The 20,859-nt window shown below is 38.7% G+C and overlaps 1 protein-coding gene across 4 annotated transcripts in view; it reads left to right on the top strand.

Annotated features, from left to right (window-relative positions):
• The window catches only part of RASSF8 (Ras association domain family member 8), a 126,628-nt gene extending 118,199 nt beyond the window's left edge, over window positions 1–8,429 (top strand). For all 4 annotated transcript variants that reach the window (XM_082419837.1, XM_082419839.1, XM_082419838.1 and 1 more), the window contains 3 exons: window positions 4,011–4,900; window positions 7,200–7,344; window positions 7,975–8,429. In XM_082419837.1, the coding sequence (XP_082275963.1) occupies window positions 4,011–4,900; window positions 7,200–7,344; window positions 7,975–8,096 (1,157 nt within the window). In that variant the 3' untranslated portion in view covers window positions 8,097–8,429. The remainder of the gene's footprint in view (window positions 1–4,010; window positions 4,901–7,199; window positions 7,345–7,974) is intronic.
• The last annotated feature ends 12,430 nt before the right edge of the window (window positions 8,430–20,859 follow it).

Genomic DNA, 20,859 nt, shown 5'->3' with positions numbered 1-20,859 from the left:
TTGTACCACTGTCATCATAAGATAAATACTCTATGGTAAGAGTTATCTTAATAGCTACACACAGGACTTACAGAAAGTTCATTGACAAATTTTCAGAATAGTTGTACATCATTGGGAAATTGCTTTAAAATATAAATATATATATATATATATAAAAGCATCAAAAGCATTTAACAGACTATAAAATGTTACAATGTAAGTTCTGTTACAGAGAGCAATGTTTATTGTAAGAATTCTAAGTCATTATGGAATGAATTAGTTTTGTTCACTAGATTCTGCATAAGATTGCAAAATGTTTGTAGCTCAAGGAGAAAAGTATCTATTATCAGAAAAACTGAGTGGGGTAGGATAGGTTATTCACCATAGATAAAGAATAAGTCAGGTGTTAACTGGCATTATTTACAGTATGTCCAGAAACAGGAGGATATGTTAACATTAAATTTGTGAGAGGTTAATGCCAGATCTCTGTCATGTCCTTTTGAAGAACATAGAGTGTTCATCTTTGGGGTAAGGAGGATTTCATACTGAAGAAAAGATCAAATGTCAGTTAAAACTAAAATTTCTGAAGAGCATTCATGATCAGGGTGTCTAATAGAATATATTCCCAGGGCCTGACACTATTTCTGACAAATGTTTGTTCATTATATATTTGTTGAATACATAACAAGAAGTGACACTTGTAAATGATGATTTTATTTTTTTGGCTCTAAGGAGAAATTTCCTAAAATTGTAAAAACATGGTTACAGTTTTTTAAATGGTTGAAATAAGAGCATAATGTTTCTGGGTGACTCATATTTGAGTATTCGAGTTTTGGTGTATATTTCTAAAACTTCATATTACTTCACAGTCAAATATTCCACTTTAAGTTAGATGAAAGTAGTCTGTTATCTCTTTTTTTTTTAAATTTTTTTAACATCCTTATTGGAGTATAATTGCTTTACAATGGTGTGCTAGTTTCTGCTTTATAACAAAGTGAATCACTTATACATATACATATATCCCCACATCTCCTCCCTCTGGCGTCTCCGTCCCACCCTCCCTATCCCACCCCTCTAGGTGGTCACAAAGCACCGAGCTGATCTCCCTGTACTATGTGGCTGCTTCCCATTAGCTATCTATTGTACATTTATATCAGTCGTCCAGTGAGATTCCACTGATGCACTAAAATCTCTTTGTGATTTTCCTCATTATATGAAGTTAATAATTCTTGGGATTACACTCAATTGCTTCAGCTCTTCAGAAGTATAGTCAATATTTTATTTATCATTACAAATTGTGGCATACAGGCCTCGGTAGCCAAAACAGTTTAAACTACAAATGCCATAGATAGATAGATAGATGGACGTTCCTTTTTATTAGTCTTAGGGCTACATCAAGATAGTATGCAAGGTAGAACTAAATGTATCCACTTAATAAACTGCAATAAAAGAAGTTTTGCAGGAGGAATTGGAATCTGTCTAAATGAAGTATTCAGGTTCTGTAGGGCCTTGCCAAGTATAGGCATTCAAATTCCAATGATTGTAGAATTTAACTCTTACATAAGCTATCTAAAACCCAATTTCTGTAATAAAATCAAAGTATTAATTCATTTACTTTTTAAAAAAGCTTTTTTATATTGCTGGATTTTTTTTTTTTTGCCTAATTGCACTAAATATGCATTATTTAACAAAAAGGTAACGCTAGCAGTAAAAGCAATCCTAAATAATCTACCAAGACATTCTCATAGAGTAGCAGTACCATTAAGCATTGGAAAAATCAGCTTTATATTTAATTATGACTAAATTAGAGTCCTTAAAATTTTAATTTCACTCATATAATGTAATGATTCAGTTTTCTTTTTAAAGATGCTTCATGGCCTGGTAGGATTAGAGAGGGCTCTACTGGTCTAGTCCAACCCTTCATATTTACTGATGAGGACACAGGGTCCAGGTAGCAGGAGTGAGATCCTAAAAGTAGTTGATAGACAGCAGAGCCAGGAACACAAAGTGCTGTGATCTTTGAAGCAGTGTGTACATCTGGAACGAGTTTTAACCTTGAAGATTTGTTGGGTGTTTTTTCTTGGTATAATTACAGTAATTTTTAACTTGAAAATCTTAAGAAACATTTTTTTATTCCAAGAAGCCAAATCCAGTGTGCTTAATAAGGCTTTGCATTCCCCTTGTTTGCCCAGGTATTTTGATAATAGCAACAACTAATACTTGTATAGCACTTTTCAATGTTATAAAACATTTTTATATTTTATATCTCACTTAACTCTTACAACATTGTCAGGTAAGAAAATACAAGTCTCACTCTATAGATGAAGAAATCAGAGCTGAAGGAAATTTAATAATTTGTGCAAATCACGTAAATATATGGCAGAGTCAGATCTGAAAACAGGCCTTTTGACTCCAGAGAGCCCTTATTCTTTCTTTCCACTCTGTCCAGCTTTACGTAGCTGGGAGTTGCTGCAAGTTGATTAAGGATTCCTTTAGTCAGATTGTTGTCGCGTCATGTCACTATTTAAAGCAGGTCTCTGGTCAGCCCTTCTGTCATGTGAATAACAGTGTTTTCAATTAATGATGGCTGCCATGTATTGAAAACCTGCTACGGGCCAGGCAGTATGGCAGGTGCTTATTAGCCCTGATTCTGACTCTCAGAACCTATGAGGTACTGCCACTCTCCCCACTTTAGAAGTGAAGTTAGGCTACTTATCCAGCAAGTAATTTACCCGAACTTAAAACTCTAGTCTCTTTGCTTTCAAAGCTTCAACTTTTCAGCTGCACCCAAGATTCAGGTTTCCTTAAAGACGAACATACACATATGCTTAGAGCACTATCACTCTTCATGTGCTACTTTTGAATAGCACAAGTGGGTGTTCATAGTACATATCCAGATTTCCATTTATTGGCCCAGTAATTGAGGAGATACTACTATTGGTTCAGAAGCTCATGAAATTAAAAAAGAAGACAGGGAAGACAAATCAGTAGCTGTATATGCCAATATGATAATTGCTAGATGGCAAGGTGAGTTTTTTTCTTCGTAATAATATTAACTACTAATGGACACTTTTTTAAAATTGAGATGTAATTGACATATAACCTTACATTAGTTTCAGATGTCTAGTGGACACTCTTAACAAAATTAATATTTTCCATCTGACCCACACACCTTAAATGGAAATATTTAGGAAGTGTATTCAAGCTAATGACATTATATTGTCTTCTGAATCTTTATCTTCCATAATTACTGTTAAATTCAGGATATTTTTAACATAAATGTAATTTTACTCTACTTTTGTTTTTTAATAATATCATTTTTGCCTTTTTAATGTTTTTTAAAAGACTCTTTGAAGCTATTACTTATCAAAACTGAACAAGACTTCTCTTCAGGCCCCACTCTTTATATGAGACTATTTTGAGGGTTGTTTTCACTGAGGTGATTTTTTATTTGCCACAGGTATGCCGGAAGGTATGGGCAAGGAAAGGCCTACCCAGCACCTGTAGCTGAGTAGCAGGTCCTCCACTGTCTCCATGTCTCCTTTCAGGAGGAGAGACGGGGGCTCCAACCTTCCCAAGTCCTGATGTGCAGAGAAATCAGAGGGATTCCTCAAGTGGAAGTCTGCTCAAGTTCTGAAGTCCTGCCTGGTTCCTGGGACCAGGCCCTCCTGGCTTCCAGCAGGACACTCTGTGCCCTCCTTAGTTTCAGCTGGAGGTCTTGCCGCAAACAAGGTCTAGGCAGTCAGGCATTTGACAAGAGGGTAGATTAAGATTCCCACTGAGGTTTAAGGTGTAAAGATGAGTTGCTAAGCGAGTCTGAAGAGTGTATGCAGTTCACATCCCATAGTTTTATGTGTTACGTAGCTTAAGGAGTTCAGTATCCTCAAGTGAAAGTTTTAAAGACATCATGGGCTGGACTTTGATGCTAATTAAGAAGACACACTTATCAAATAGTGTCCTATGTCTGGAGGCATTATTTTAGCTGTTGCGTATCCCTTTTTGACAATTTATTCTTATCTTTTTTTATCTAGGTCGAACTGGAAGGTACACGCTTATAGAAAAATGGAGAGATACTGAAAGACACTTAGCACCTCATGAAAATCCTATCATATCCTTAAACAAATGGGGGCAGTATGCTAGTGACGTACAGCTGATTTTACGTCGAACGGGGCCCTCTCTCAGTGAGCGGCCCACGTCGGATGGTGTGGCTCGAGTTCCTGAAAGAACTTTATGCAGGCAGAGTTTGCCCCCCTTAGCTAAACTGAGGCCTCAGATTGACAAAGCAATCAAAAGGAGAGAGCCTAAAAGGAAATCGTTAACATTTACAGGAGGTGCCAAAGGGTTAATGGACATTTTTGGAAAAGGTAAAGAAACTGAATTTAAGCAAAAGGTGCTGAATAACTGCAAAACAACAGCAGATGAGTTAAAGAAGCTGATCCGTTTGCAGACAGAGAAGCTCCAATCCATTGAGAAAGAGCTAGAATCAAATGAAATAGAAATACGATTTTGGGAGCAAAAATATAATTCTAGCCTTGAAGAGGAAATTGTCCGCCTGGAGCAAAAGATCAAAAGAAACGATGTAGAAATTGAAGAGGAAGAATTTTGGGAAAATGAATTACAGATTGAACAGGAAAATGAAAAGCAGCTGAAAGATCAACTTCAAGAAATAAGACAGAAAATAACAGAATGTGAGAGCAAATTAAAGGACTATTTGGGTCAAATCCAGACTATGGAAAGTGGTCTTGAAGCAGAAAAATTGCAACGGGAAGTTCAAGAGGCACAGGTCAATGAAGAAGAGGTTAAAGGAAAGATCGGTAAGGTCAGAGGGGAAATTGACATTCAAGGCCAGCAGAGTCTGAGGCTGGAAAATGGTATTAAAGCTGTGGAAAGATCTCTTGGACAAGCCACCAAACGATTACAGGTAAGAACACTTTTATTAGAATGTTTCATCTATTTAAAAGAATTAAATATTTGGCATCTAAAAAACTGAACTCCTCTTTTTCTTTCCTCATGGAAGCTTCTTAAACTCTGTATTTCTCCAAATCACTGTAGGTTTGCTCTTGATTTTCCAAAATGATAATGCCTTTATTTTCATCACTGGTCATGGAAAAGAATCTGAAAATAGAAAATGTTCAATAAAACACAGAAAGCTGACTGGAAATATATATATTAAAAAAAGAATTAAATATATTTTGGCATCTTCTTTACTGATTGTTCATTTTCTCTTACATTTAAAGTTAGAAACTTACTTTGGTTTATCATTTTCTTAGCATTTCTGTGACTTATGACAAAGCTAAGATATGAGACCAAAACAAAGATGAGAGCTGAAGCCACACGGCTCCTTTTCCACGGAATAAGCTTTCTTACTGCGGCAGTGATAGCATTAGGTAATCGGATACAGGAGATGAGAATCTCAGAGCTGGAATGGACACTAATGATGAGATAGCGAATCTGACCTTCTCTTTTTAGCGAAAGGGAAACCAAAGCTGAAAGAGATCACCAAGGGCTGGTTCACCAAGGATTGTGCGGCTAGCTGGCTGCTTATCTATCACGTCTCCTTTGTTGCTACCCCCACCTCCTCCCCTCTCCCGTAACTGTCCTTTGCTTCCCTGAGGAGAGGGGCAGATCCCTCTCTGATTTTTCCCCATCTCTAGTGGGTACGAGAACATTTCTATTTCACACTTACTCCATGATCACTCAGCTTATATTTCTTGGATACCCATTCTTGAAAAGACAGTGTGGTAATGTTAATGGGAGTTGCAAAGAGCTATCAGTTTCTAACAGCTGAAATGAGAAAGAGACACAATTGATTATAATACGGCTACTTATATTTAAGTAAAGTTAAATAGTATTCAATAAAGCTGTTTAAAAATATTAAATAAATTTAAATTTCTGTTTTAGTCACATGTGGCCACATTTCAGGTGCTCAGTAGCACACATGTGCAGTGGCTGCTGAATTGGACAGTGCTGGTTTAGAAGCTGTGTGATCGTGGATCAAAGAGTGAACCGTGAGGCTTACTGGTTAGAAATTCAGAGTGTACGTAGTAACAGCATCTCCAAATAGTGCCCGTGCGCACTGGAGTTTGAGAAGAGCTGCTGTAGAGTAGGAACAGTTCCACAAGCAGAGAAAGCTGACGTTTCAGGAAGAACTGATGTGATTTCCTTTCTCTGCCACTAACTATAGTGAGAGGTAGAACTACCATCAGAATTTGCAAAGTCAGGAATTTCTCATATAATAGAAGGTTGTTAACGTGTGATTTGTCAGCATTTTACTATTTGGATTCATTTCAACACAAAACGAGTGCAGTTGGAAATTGTATTGCCTTGATATTACAGGAGACACTAATTTGTGACAGTTGTTACTAATAAACCCCACTACCTGTGAAAAATATCTAATAGTCAAACTACTAACATATCTCCAAGTACCCCCTACACTCAAGGTAGCGGAAAACCCCTCCTTTCTATTTTCTCTTCCCTACCCTTACCACATCCTCTGACACAACCAGCTTGGATGAGGCCTTGCCACTTTTTCTTATAGTGCCCTAAAGGAGAGAAAGAGAAGAAAGTCCATTTGACAATAGAATGCCTCTCCTTGCTTTTGGAGCTTTCTGGCTGTCCAAACTTGGTCTCCTTACTTTAGCGCTCCTCAGTTCTCAGATCTGCTCATCAAGGATTAAAAAACCCCCTAGTGGGAATCTTGCTCTCCTTGCTTTCCTTGCTATAATATAAATCTCAATAATGGATCCCATGAAAACTTAAACAGTTTAAAAAAAACAAGAACCCTGAATCTCATGGACCAAGTGACTATTAATTTTGCAGTCAGTTATGAAGTAGATAATAAGGAAGTTTAATTGTGAACAGCTTAGCAAGCTTGCTGTAAACACCAGGATGGATGGAATCCAGTGTTTTATTCATGAAAGTTCATAGACATATATTTATTTCATCAGGTGCATAGTATACTCCTAACAGAGGAAAGCATGACATTTAAGAGGACAGACTGAAGAAGTTGTTGTCCTTTATTTGCTTAACTTTTGGCCCATGCCACAGAGTGAAAGTGACCTCCTTAGCCCATTACGTCGATATAAACCAGGTTTGTTAAATGCGTTCTTGTGAAAGGTGTCCCACATTCAACCCTTGTAGCAGGTGGGCTGTCACCAGGATGTCTGTAGCTGGCCAATAGTGAATCCTCAAATTTTAGAAAGCATTTTACTCCCATCTAGGACAAAGAACAAGAATTGGAGCAGCTGACCAAGGAGCTGAGGCAAGTCAACCTCCAGCAGTTTATCCAGCAGACAGGGACGAAAGTCACCGTTTTGCCAGCGGAGCCCATCGAAGTGGAGGCCTCGCATGCAGACCTAGAAAGGGGTAAGATTTGAGAAATCGCTTTTTAAAAAACTTTACTCTGTTAACTTGGAATAAACTGCTTACATTCAGTTAAAATGTTCTCCTACCATTCAAAGCTAATTCTTGGGCCGCTTAAAAAATATTTTGATGTACTTACTGTTTCTGGGGAAAATCAATAATATTTAGGTTATTTATTTACTTAGATGACCAGATATCCTATCATTAGTTTTAAACTGCTTCCTTACAAACCTTTCCTGAAATGTGAGTCGTAGTCTATTAATTGAGTTTTAGCTTCTCTCTGTTCCTAATACCCCTTCTTCCTCTCCTAAAAGTCTTTGTTATTAATTTGTGCTGATATTAAAAGACACTTCTAAATCTGTATATGCATATAATCTGAACAACCCAGAAAGAGAAGCAAAATGTTCACCTTTTAAGAAAAGATCACGAACTGTTCAAATCACTGAAAACTATTTTATCAACTGAGAGGGTCAAGCAGACGTAACCTCTCCTCTCACCCAGGACCCACAGGGGGTTGCAGTCGTTACTGTATATTATTTGGTTCTTGAGAGCAGGAAGAGTTCTAATATTTCATATTGCTAAGTACTCCAGGTTACTGCGAACATCAAATGACTTTCTCTGTTTCCTGTTTAGAGGCACCATTCCAGTCGGGGTCTCTGAAGCGACCTGGGTCCTCTCGGCAGCTCCCCAGTAATCTTCGTATTCTACAGAATCCTATCTCGTCTGGTTTTAATCCTGAAGGCATATATGTATAACATTATCTGTCTTCAGGGGAGAGACCCAGTAAAGGTACCAAGGACAGTGAAAATTCCTTCTTTGATTTTGTGCCAATGATGAACAGAGGATATATTTCACAAGCCACCGTATCTTTTTTCTGTCCTAAATTGCATACCACTTGGAGCCATACCCTGTGCACTGATGCTAAAGAACAAAGAAACTGTGTTTTCACACATCCACAGTGTTGATGTTTTTGTCCAGCAGCTGTAATGCAAAGCCTTCATTTTTATTTGTAGCATTTTGAGAGCATTAGGAAAGTATTATACTGTGTGTATACATAAATAAAACCATGACTTCAGAATGAAGAGAAATATGTGACTGACTTAGTTTATTTATTCCATGTAATCAATTAAGGAGTGAATGTTGATGTTTTAATATTTTTTATTAATACTTATCCTGTGACTGAGTTACATTGCATATTGTGTGATGATGCCTTTGTGTGCATGTTGCCAGACTCCATGCATTGCTGAATTACAGCTACACAAGTGTCATAGGGGGCTCCGCCATGGAAACTGACTCCAGAAGAACTGACTTGCATTTACCTTGTGAACCCATCCTAGCCACTGCTTAATTAGGTGAGATAATTCAGGTTTTCTTTTTAATCTGGTGTTTAATCTTTCCTTTACAGTATTTCTAGCATATGAATGAACCACATACAAGAACAGAAATATTTTCATGAAGTAAGTTACATGTTTAAAAGGTTCGCAGTGCTTCAGACACTGTTGGACAAAAATGTAATTGTTGAATATCTATCCAAACAGGCATGGGGTTTCCTGATACACTACGTGTTTTGTTTCTGCCCTGCCTCATTATTTTAGTCTCACGGAGGAACCTCAGAGTCGCCATCATACATAAATTAGAGATGTTTTTAAAAAAAACAAAAAAAGAGATGTCCAAGGATATCTTCAGGAAGGTTGCTTTAAGTGATATTTTTTTATTTTAAAATAACCCACTTTATATGTATGACCTATTGGTGTAAGCACCCATGGATAAGTTATTGCTTGCACATAATTTACTGTGTACATTATGAACTATTGCAATTTTTCCAGTCACTTAAATAGAAAGTAGATTGGAGTTAGTTACTTTTTACCAAGGAAATAAAGTTAAATTCAGTGTTCGTTTTTTATTAATTTTCAGCTTGACTTTTGCAGGACATTAATCTCCATTTGTACATATATTTTCTTGTTTATAAAACCAAAAATGAGTCAGCACCTCTCCCATGAGTACTGACTTAACTAAGATGCACAAGATCATCTAGATGGATGTGGTCAGATACTTCTTAGCCATTTTTACATTCCCTGTGATCAGAATTTGGTACAATATAATTAGGACTTTAATCTAAAATTTAAAGTAGTTTTTTATTCTGAGGAAAACATATTGTCTGTATTATTTACATGCAACAAAATAAAAGTGGATTAGTATATTAATGCCATGGTAACAATAAAAAGGTGTAAGTTATATCCTATGCATGAGGGCAACTTTTGATGTTTTAAATGCATTTGACTTATTCTTGGTTTAATGAATGCTGAGAATGCTGCTATATTTAGGTTTCCAATGAAAATTTTTAAGAATGGCTATGACAATATATAGAAGCTTCTAGAGGACTGAAAGTAATAATGCATAGTTGCCTTTTCTAGTCTAGCTAAATGGCAGACCTCAACTAAAAATATTTTCTTTGGGTTCTTGGAGTTATCGAGTTGACCTTGCCATTATATTGTTTTGCAAAAAAATCTTGAGAAATAAATGATTCTTATCTAATAACCACAATCTATACACATTTGCTCTCAGTTTATAATAGTTATTTCATATCCATATATATTTAAAAATTAGAATTAAAAAATCAAAATAATTTGTAGATTTTGTGACAATAATGGTTTATGTATGCCTGATATATGCCTTATTTTTAAAGGGTTCCATTCTATACTGGGTCATTTTGTTATTGTTGTTCAGAGAAATTGAGATCTTATTCACAAAGAAAAACATTTTTATAAGTTGATCACATTCTATTTAAATCAAAATGTTAGACCTAGATATATTAGACTTCGCAATTTTTAATTGCAATGATGCCTGGGCATGCCGTGAAAAACACAAAGTATCCAACTTAATTGTTGTAAATTATTATCAGCATTAACCTAATAACTTTAAAGAAAGACTGGTAGTAGGGTTCTGACAACTTCATCTGAATTTTCAAGCTGCCAAATAATCTTCACAGACCTAACTACAGATAGAAATACTGTTTCCTAGATGAGAAGAGTATATAAGTGTGAATTTGATTAATACAAAGAGCAGCTGTACTTTTTAATCAGTTATATTATCAACACTTCTGGAAGCACATCTCTAAGAAATATTTTCTAAGTATTTTTTTAAAATAGAGGAAAGAAAACTCATTTCCCTAAACATCTTAAAAATATCTTAGTCTATTTCTGATTATTTTTATCTATTGTGAATACAAATGAGTTAGATTAAGTGCCACATCTTTGGATACATTTCAGAGGGGAAGTGGGCGATGGTACACAAAAATACCAAATAGAAAATTTTGCATCTGGGAGAATATTCAGGTTCTGAATACTAAATTAGATTGTAAGTTTTTAAAATTATTATTACACTGAAAGTTGTTTTATTGTGATTTTCTACAAGTATTAAATACATTAGAAGATTTTTTTTTTCTTACCAAGGAATAATTTGAAATAGTATTGGTATATTTGACCCTTTTGAGTGTTTGTCATCCTCAGCGGATGATCCGTAGTGGCTTGCCTCAATCCTTTTGTTGTTCTTATGAGATATTTTGGTTTGTTAGCTTTTTTTTTTTTTTTTTTTCCTGATGCACAGGGTATTTATATGTGAGACTTCGATTGGTGTTAATAGGAGTTACCCATTTAAATCCCTCAGCCATCACTGAGCTAGTCATCAGTTTCTGTAGTTCAAATTAATCAAACTAGAGCTAAAACAAGACTAATACAGTAAAAATGTAAAAGTTACGGTGTGAAATGTGAATTTTAACAATGTTTAAGAAGAACAAATAAGCACTTGCTTCCAGAACATAAATACATTTTGCACCTGCGTTAAAAGAAAATTTTCTTTGTGAATAAGAGCAAAGTGGCCTTTAGAGAAAAGAAACTTCATTTAAAACCATTTCTGTGAACATCTTTCCAAGTTACAACTATAATAATGGATTGAGGAGACAATATGGAAAAAGCAGAAACTCTTGATTTCAGGTGCGCAAAGGGCATGGGCAGATGGACGGTTCCTTGTGTGCATTGCCTTTGAAAAATTGGGCCTTAACTTATATGTAAATAACGATGCTGTGTTCACATCCCTCTTCTACCTAAAGTTGTCTTTATTAGTCCATATTGTATTAAATTTAGCTCATAAGTATTACTTTTATATTATGTCAGTTTTTTTAAGTTGCATGTTTATACTGTTTGCTACAGTATTTTTCAGTTTTGGTTGAAGGCCGTCAGCTGCACGGAGAAGACAGAACAATCACTATTTATTCAGTATTGCTGCTTTACATTTCCAGAGTAAGCTTTTGATGCCAGGGCAGTGACTGCTTGAAAGCTGCAGGAGCTCTATTCCAATGCATTTTATATATTTTTAGAAACCAAATAAATGCAGATAACTATTTAGTATACTAATTATATTAAACCAGCAGAAATATAAAGGCAATAAAGTATATACATATATATATGGGGGGAGGGAAAAGATTAAAAATAGGTTTACAGCCAGACATGGTGATAGCCCTAAATGTACTTCTCAATCTGTCTTTCTTTATTGCCCCGAAGAGGATTTGAGTTGCTGCAGCTTTAAACAGAAAAATGCCATGTTCACTAACTGTGGACACATAAATATGCTTTTAGTACTGCTTTGCTTATGTACAAGTAAAATATCTGTAATCTGTATTATATGTAAGTGTTCTTTTCTTTTGACTTTCATTTCAAAATGTATATTTTCTGATTATTATCATGAGCTGTAAAACAAAGGATCAATATCTGATATTCTCCCAAATAATAAATTTTCAGGATTCACTGGGGCATTACAATTGCTGGTTTGTTTCTTACGTATGTAATATTTTAAAATGTAATTTTATTTCCGTTAAAAGATGCCCAAGAGAAAAGGTCTGCATATCAGTGACACAGAATTACATTTTTCTAAAAGTAATGTTAATTATAAGTAAAGAATTATCTTTTGCTGCCAAGGCAGCTGCTTCATCTGAGTGACACTGAATTAAGAAACTAATATGCCTCCCTTTTATTTCAAAAGTAAAAGAAAAAATTATTTAGTATTGAAGCTCTGTATTCCCAGATCTCTTTAAACCCACCAGCGAGAGGAAGAGCAGGAACAATTCAGTCCTTCCCACCTGCCGGGCACAATAGGAGGTGCATTCTTCCATCCAGGAACTTCTCCCAACTCACGTAACTGATAAGTAGCTCTTAGGGTCCTTGAATTTAGTCCTTTCGGATACCAAGGTACTGTCCTGTATTCCACAATAAAGCTGAGTAATAAGCTTTACAATGCCCAGCTTCTACATCTTAACCACTTTTCAATGTGGAAGTATATAAATTATCTTTGTATTTTTTACCAGTAGAAGTTCGATCTTGTTCATGAAATTATACATATGAATAATAGAATGTTATAAAAGTGAAGAGAAAATGAGAAACATTAATTCAAAATGTAAATTATTCTATGTTCTAGTTTGGACTTTTAGAATTTTAATATCCATCCTGTCTTCCTCACCTGCTGCCCATTCCATGTGTTAGTGCTTGCCTCCCTGAAGAAAGACCAGCGGCGTTCTATAAAATGGGCATAAACATGCTGGGCACATTCATGCTTTCTGCAGACATTCAGAGAGCCTCTCTTGTTGGCCAGACACTGGACTGAAGTTAATATGATTTGTTTTGCACCTCAGGGAGGTTTACAGTCTAGCGACCACCATTAAAGGAGGGCTTCACCCCAGCCCAGGGTGTTGGCAAGCCCTGGAGAAGGGGATATAAACTGGAGAGGGCTGCCGGCACAGACAAGAAGATAGAAAGATGAAGAGGCTGGGAGGGCTAAAAGAGAAGGTAACCATCGATCATGAAGGGCCTTGGTTGCCATGTAAGAGTCTAGACTTTATCCTTAGAGCCACAGAGGAGTTTTAAGCATGGAAATGAAACGATCAGATTAGCATATTAGGAAGATCCTTCTGACTGGCATCATGAAGAACCACCTGAAGAAGGGTCAAGACTAGAGGCACGAAGGACAGCATACGAGGTCTGCGGGAGTCTGGGCCAGAGGTGGTGGTAACCTGAACTAAGTAGGCTGTTGGTGTTTATTCAGTAACAAGTTCTTATTGAGCACCTACAGTGCGCCCAGAGAAGAGGAGAGCCAAAGAGATCATAGACATCTGAAGCAGACAGTAGCAAAAGGATACGATGTTTAAATGGTGGAGGAGGAAAAAAAGAATCCAAGAAACCTCAGATGTTTGACAGCTCTCCGCAGCCTTAAATGAAATGGTGGAAACGGTGCCGTGGGTCTCAATGAGTAGTCAGATACTCTGTTCTGTGTGCTGGGTGGCAAAAGATTGGGACAGGAGGAAGGGAAGGCAGAGGATAAAGACACAGAAAATATGTATTTGAGAGGGGGGCCTTCAAACGAGTCTCCTCCTTGTAGACAGCCCCTGCAGGCTTTCCTGCAAGAAAACTGTGGTTTGGGGGAAAAGCTCTTTGCAGCACCAAATTTAAACACCCCAGTCTCTTAATCTGGTGTGTTGGAATCGTGTTTTCCCAGCATTATACTTAACTTTGTGTTCTATTGATATATCTGCCCCTTTCCTTCATCTGCCATGAGTGTGTGTCCACGATGACAGAAAGGTCTGACTGTGGTCCAGAATGAAAGGAAGCGAAGGGAGAATGGACCATACAGACCCACCTTCGTTTATGCCAAGACAATATTTACAAGTTTCCTGAAACTGCCCAAAGCGTGAAAATCAAATAAGTGAATTGGAATACTTGGTATCATGCTGTTTTTAAAGAACAACGCAAATCACAGACACTTCAAGCAAAGAACACAATGAGCTAACATGCCGTGCAGCCACAAGCAGCAAGCAGGAGGCTGGGGAGAGCAGGGCGCGTGCAGAATACACCAGGAGCCGCCCTCTCAGCCCAGAGGGCCGCAGCGTGGCAGTCACAGCACCGCCTGACAGCTTCCACACCATCCCCGCCAAACCCCAAGGACTGGACCCACACGGGCCACCTCGGGCTAAAAAGGTCTCCCTTTGATTGAGCCAAAATAGATTTCCTTATAATTTCCAACTTTCCTTAAGATCTCACAGAAGAAACAATTTTTCACCAATATGACAGCACTGCAGAAATTTGAAGGCATCTCTTATGCCATCTAGTGTTCTGTTTCCCGGGCTAAATATTCCCAGTTCTTTCAAATAAGTATAATTTCCAGTCTCCACACTTGAGAATGTGTCAGCTAGGACTGATCACGAAACTCCATCTGTGATTTGACCAGGTCAACGTGCAGGAACTTGATTCATTGTTATGAAGCCTAAAACTAAACTGGGTGGTTGGGAGTGTGGGCGGTTGGTTAGTTTTTTGTGGACTCCATCCCGTTATTGAGTCATTGAGCGGATAGTTCGCTGAAATCCTATCTTTTTCACATTTTCTGCTGTTAGTGAAATCATTCCTAATTTGTATGTGTGGAATTGAGTTTTGGGATGCATGTGCAGCATCCTAATTGATCAAAATACTTATCATCTCTAAACACTCTGAAAGTAATAAATCCCAGAAGGAAGAAGTGAGCTTTAACGTCAGATCAATCATGAGGTTACTTTTGTGGAGGGCAGAGTCCTGCCGGAGCACATTGGAGGTGAGCAGGAAAATCAGGACAGGCTCCATGGAGGAAGTAGATTAGGCTCTAGAAGAGTTAGTAGGCTTTCACTCAGTTGTGTTTATGGAGTTTCTACTATGTGGTGGTCACTGGAGATACAGCAGTGAACAAAAAAGACCAAAATCCCTCCTCACGTGGAACTTGTATTCTAGAGGAAAAGACAGAGGAACAAAGAAGTAAAATATTTAGTATTTTTGATTGTGATAAGATCAAAGGAGGGGAAAAAAAAGCAACAAAGAGCGATAGGAAGTGCCAAAGGTTGAGAAAAGACTGCAAGTTTATGTAGGTGGCCTCAGAAATCCTCTCTTAAAAGGTGAGATTGGGCTTCCCTGGTGGTGCAGTGGTTGAGAATCTGCCTGCCAATGCAGGGGACACGGGTTCGAGCCCTGGTCTGGGAAGATCCCACATGCCGCGGAGCGACTAGGCCCGTGAGCCACAACTACTGAGCCTGTGCGTCTGAAGCCTGTGCTCCGCAACGAGAGAGGCCGCGACAGTGAGAGGCCCGCGCACCGCGATGAAGAGCGGCCCCTGCTTGCCACAACTAGAGAAAGCCCTTGCACAGAAACGAAGACCCAACACAGCCAAAAGTAAATAAATAAATAAATAAATTTATTTTAAAAAAGTGACATGCCTGCAGACATGAAAAGGAGGTACCTGGGCCACGCAGCCCACGTTCGGCTCCTGTAAGCGGAGTCCCAGGTGCCCGAAGAGCCTGCGGAGTCCAGCTTTCTGTTTCCAAGCAACTGACTCGGAATATACAGTCCTTTTCTGGCCATGAGCTGACAACCCCTTCTCCCAATCATTCATTCGGTCGATCCTCTCAAATCTAATAAAGTGAAGGGAGAAGATATTTTTAAATGTTTAAAATTCAAATTGAGCTAATCTTAATCCTTCCCAAATTAAAATTAAATTCATAGACTTCTATGAATAGATTCAAACCCGACCTACTCTTTTTTCCAAATAGTGGCTAAAGGAATACCTTTGATCTAAAGAAGCTTTGTTTTGTTAGACATCCTCTCCAAATTTAATGCAGCTTTATAACCTAAAGATATGTGTTTTTCAATGCAAGATCTTACACAAAAACAAGCCATTGTCAGGTACCCTACCACATATTGATCAGTCTATGTTTATGGACGGCATCTGTAACTTGAGTCCACGGACTCATAGGAAAGGTTTCAGAGGTTCCTTGTACAGAGACTCCTAATATGGACATTTGGGAGGTTGTGGAAAAGTAGAGAGTACGCTGAGTTGGGGTAAGATGAGGAGGGAGTGATAGGAGATGGGGCCATATTGTGAAGGACATTGAGTCTCATCAGGTAGGCAACGGAGAGCCAAACAGGGTCAAAGGAGCCTTAAGATTAGTTTGCTTTTTAGAGAGCTTACTCTGGCAATCTTGGAGTGATCGGGCTGCAGTGGGAAGAGATTGGTCTTAGAGGAACCCCGTGGAAGGCAGTTGTAATAGACCTGCTTAAATATCTTCTGTGAAAACTGTCCTGAATATCCACCCCTCCAAGCTCTAATAAATAGCATTGACAGTTCTTCACCTTGTGTCACCATTTTGCCCTGAACATACGTCTAATACAGCCCATGAAAAAATCCCAGGTAGACATAAATGGAAAATCCCTAGACTCTGCAGTGCAAGGACAGATATGGAGAAATTGCTCAAATGATGGCACAGCAAAAATTTCAAGGCCTGGCATCTGGCTCAAGACCCAGTCAAGTTGACTCATAAAATTAACCATCAGAGTGTGTGTGTGTGTGTGTGTGTGTGTGTGTGTGTGTGTGTATTTAGATTATAATACATACAACAGCAGCCAAATAAAAACCTTTCTTCTTACTGAATACCACTGTGTACAAACTCTCCAGTATGTCTCAAGTAAACCACTGGAATCGCTATTGCTATTTGACCATATCTCTCTTGCCAAGAGCTCTGACACCAAATAAATGTATAAGATTTAAAGAAAACAGTGTCTCAATCCTTTACATAGTCCTCCCTAAGCAAACACTCTTGGCGAGCTCCCCTCTGCAGTGTGGTAAATGGAACTTCAAGTGAAGCTACCAAATAGAACTTTAAGCAAATTCTTGAAATCCTGTTTGCAAACCAGTTCTATCTAACCATAAATCTCTTGTTGCCTTGACTGTTTCTTCTTTTATGACACAAGCAAATAAAGATAGAATGCTTCCAAACCAGATTTTCACTTCTTTTCATTTGCTCTTGCCTCAAAATTATATCCTTGATTCTTACAAATCAGCAAACAGTGGCATGTTTTTCAGGTCCGTTTAGGGCACTGGGGAGCTGGTAGACATCGTTCTGGAATTCCACTACTTTGTGATATCTTTCACGGGGGTGGGATCCATGGGAAAGGAGCTATTGAGAGGGTGGTGACTCAAGTTTTGTACTTGTCCTGTTGAGATGCTGGTAGAATCCACATTGATGTTTCCAGACAGCATTTGAATATGCAGGTGTGAAGCTTGAGCAGGAAACAAAGCTGAAGATGGACATACGGAAACTATCTGCACTGAGGCAACAGTTGAAAATGCAAGAGACCACCCCCCTCCCAAAAAAAAAAACATACAAATATATTTTTAAAGGAAGAAGTAAGTTTCTCAAGGAGAAGTATACATTATTGCTATGCAGTATGGTCAGAGGACCAGCAGCTTCGGTGTCGCCTAGGAACTGTTTAGAAATGCAGTCTCCAGCCACACTCCAGACTCCGTGAGTTAGAATTTGTATGTTAGTGAGATCCCCACGTTATTCACATGCACGTCTGCATTGGAGGAGTCCTGGAGTGCACCCAGGAGAGGACCAAAGGCAGGAGCTGGAGGAACAGCTGCATTTATGAGGCTGACAGACAGAAGGGACTTGAAAGCAAGACCAGGAGAATCAGAAGCTGAAAACATCGAGAGAAAGGTCTAAGAGCAGATGATAGAACACCAGTCTAGACGAATTATACTTGGGTAAGAGGGCGATATGAGGACAAAGTTAACCAATGCCTTTTAGTTTTTAGTTTCTTTCGTTTTTATCTTTAGCAACTCCAGATTTTCTAGAGAATATTAACAGCATCACCTTTCTCTGCTCTTCTGGCCTCCATGCCCAGAAAGGATGAAAAGATCACCAAGTATCCAAATATCTGGGCTCTTCTTACCTCTTAGGGTGGCAAATTGCTTTTTGTATGTGGGTGATTTAGGGTAAGTGCAGAGAATTTTGAGATGGGAGTAGACTGCCCTGCAAACAGTATGATTTAAAGGTAACAGGCCAACAAAACAAATAGACTGGCTTGGGCCTGAGGAGCGAGGGTTGAATAGGGAGGAATAACCAACACCTGGAGATGGGATCAACCAAGACGGAGAGGCCGTGAGGTTTGCGGGCCGCAGGGCTTCTGAGGCTTCAGGGCAGCTGGGACGCGCCCGCGTGGAGGTGGGGAGGGCAGAGCTGCTAGCACAGGCTCCCGCTTTCCAGCGCTTCTCCCGCAATGGGGACTGAGGACCAAGCCCCTCACCTCTTCCCCTGAATTTTGTGGTCCAGGGCTTCTTGTGCTATCCAGAGGGGTGGAAAAAAGGAGGGTAGGGAAAATGCCAAAAATTGACTGATATAGTATGTAATTAAGAAAAAGAACAAATGTGATATTTATTTAACTTTTACTGTTTTGGAGAAATTTATGCCTGTTTCATTTAGTTTACCCTCTATTGCCACCAGAGTTGCTTTTTTTCTGATAGACTTTATTGGAAGTGGTTTCTCACAGATTAACAGTCAATAACTCCTAAAACATAAGATGAGGGTCCAGTCTCCCTACTCCGTGTGACTGGACGGAACCTCTCTAGCTAAAACTTAACCCACTCCCACACCCTCACTGCAGGGTGTCCTTAGACATCAGGCTGCCCACTGTGCTTAAAGACTGACCCTGCATGAAGACCCCTCTGTCTCCAATCGTCACACCTGCCCTACTGGCTTTAGCTAAAAAACTTGACCTAGCATACTCCCTTTCTTGTCCCCCCCATCAATTAGGTTCACCTATTATATGCTAATAGCATCCTTTACTTCCTATCACAGAAGTTATCATAATTAGATAGTGATTTGTCTGATTATTTAATATCTATCTCCTATAGATCATTTAATGTCTATCTTACTATCCTGTAAGCATCACAAGGGCAGGGACCGTGTCTCTTTTGTTACCCCTCTATTTCCAGTACCTATCACAGGCCCCGGCACATGAGATGCAGTCAATAAATATTAATGGAATGAAAAGATGAATGAATTTCATCTTGCCTATGAGAAGATGAAGACTCATTAGCCAAGTCAAATCACTAGCAAGTGAAATACAGAAGCATGGATCTGTTCCCACTGGTCCCACCGCCTACCCGTCCTCCACACCAGAAGGCACCTCATCTCCCTCTAGACTTCAGTCTCCTGGCAGTAGCACTGGTGCTGGACGAGGTGGTGAGGGGGAAGTAGGCACAGAGGTAGCTCTAGACTGGTCCCTTCTCACTTGCCCTTTCTCTGTTTGTTCACCAATTTCAGTATATACTCTATGAATATTAACTCGGCACCTACCGAAAATAGTCTGCCTGTTTGCAGAAGGTCTTAGTATCTGTGGCCCAATGGCCTTAACCCTCATGTGGAAGGTCATATTGAAATATCCAAAACCATGACCTCTCACTTCTCCTCCACCTTCATCTATATCATGGACTTGTTGACTGGGGAAAAAAAAAAAAGCACAACCTACAATTTGTGAATTATGTTTTATTCGGTGAACTTTCTGAGGACTAAAGCGTGAGAGGCAGCCTCTCAGATAGCGCTGAGGGATGGCTCCCAAGAGGTCAGGGAGGAGCCAGGGTGTATAGTTTTTGCAACAAAAACCCAGGTAGCTGGAACATCAAAAGATTACTGTTAAGAAAACCAGACACCTCAAGTTAATGAAGTTAGTACTTTTCTGTGTATGGGAAGGTGCAAGAGTTTGGGCTCATTGAAATCATTCCTTTGATATGCACCTGAACTATCTATCTAGAGAGTATCCTGCTTTGTTCCATCCTGAATCCCCTCAGGGTGCACAGTCGTGGGCGGCTGCAGTGGCTGAAGGCTTGATGGCTGCAAAATCATTCGTTTACTGATACGGCAGGAGACATTCTTCATCCACGGACTCTGGTACATGAACACTCAAGTAAATATATTGAACTCGTACAGTATTTCTCCAATGGACAGGATCACCTTTCATTACTAATGCAGCAATTCCGTCTCTGTCCCAGATACCTGGGTTATATAACCTGAGGCTGGTCCTTGATCCACCAAGCAAGCTTGAGGTCCATTTCCAAAGCCCAGATGTCCTTTGCCTCAAATTCCTCTCTCTTGCCCAGAGCTACATTCCTCAACATGTCTACTCCGTCTGCTATATCTGCTTACCTCCCCCTCTCTCTTCCATGCCCATGGTTCCCTCTTATTAAAATATTTCATGGGAGTTTGGGATTAGCAGAAGCAAACTATTATATATAGAATAGATGAACAACAAGGTCCTACTGTATATCACAGGGAACTATATTCAATCTCTTATGATAAACCATAATGGAAAAGAATATAAAAAAGAATGCATATATCTGTATAACTGAACCATTTTGCTGTACAGCAGAAATTAACATAACATTGTAAATCAACTATATTTCAATGAAATAAAATAAAATAAAATATTTGTTCAAAACTCCATCAGGCTTAATATCTCTAAGATAAAGAGAATAAACACATTCTTGCCTAAATGGAAATTAGTTTAACTACATTTCTTCACCTTATAATGTCATTGAAGCAAATTCTCAACGTTTGAATGGCTCGAAGTGCTTTTTAATGATTCTTTTACTTGGTTGTTCTATTTATCACGACTC

Source organism: Balaenoptera physalus (assembly GCF_965194825.1).
Source record: "Balaenoptera physalus genome assembly, chromosome: 13".
Lineage (NCBI taxonomy): Eukaryota > Metazoa > Chordata > Mammalia > Artiodactyla > Balaenopteridae > Balaenoptera > Balaenoptera physalus.
The sequence above is the reverse complement of the archived record's forward strand: the minus strand, read 5'-3'. Positions and strand labels throughout refer to the sequence as shown.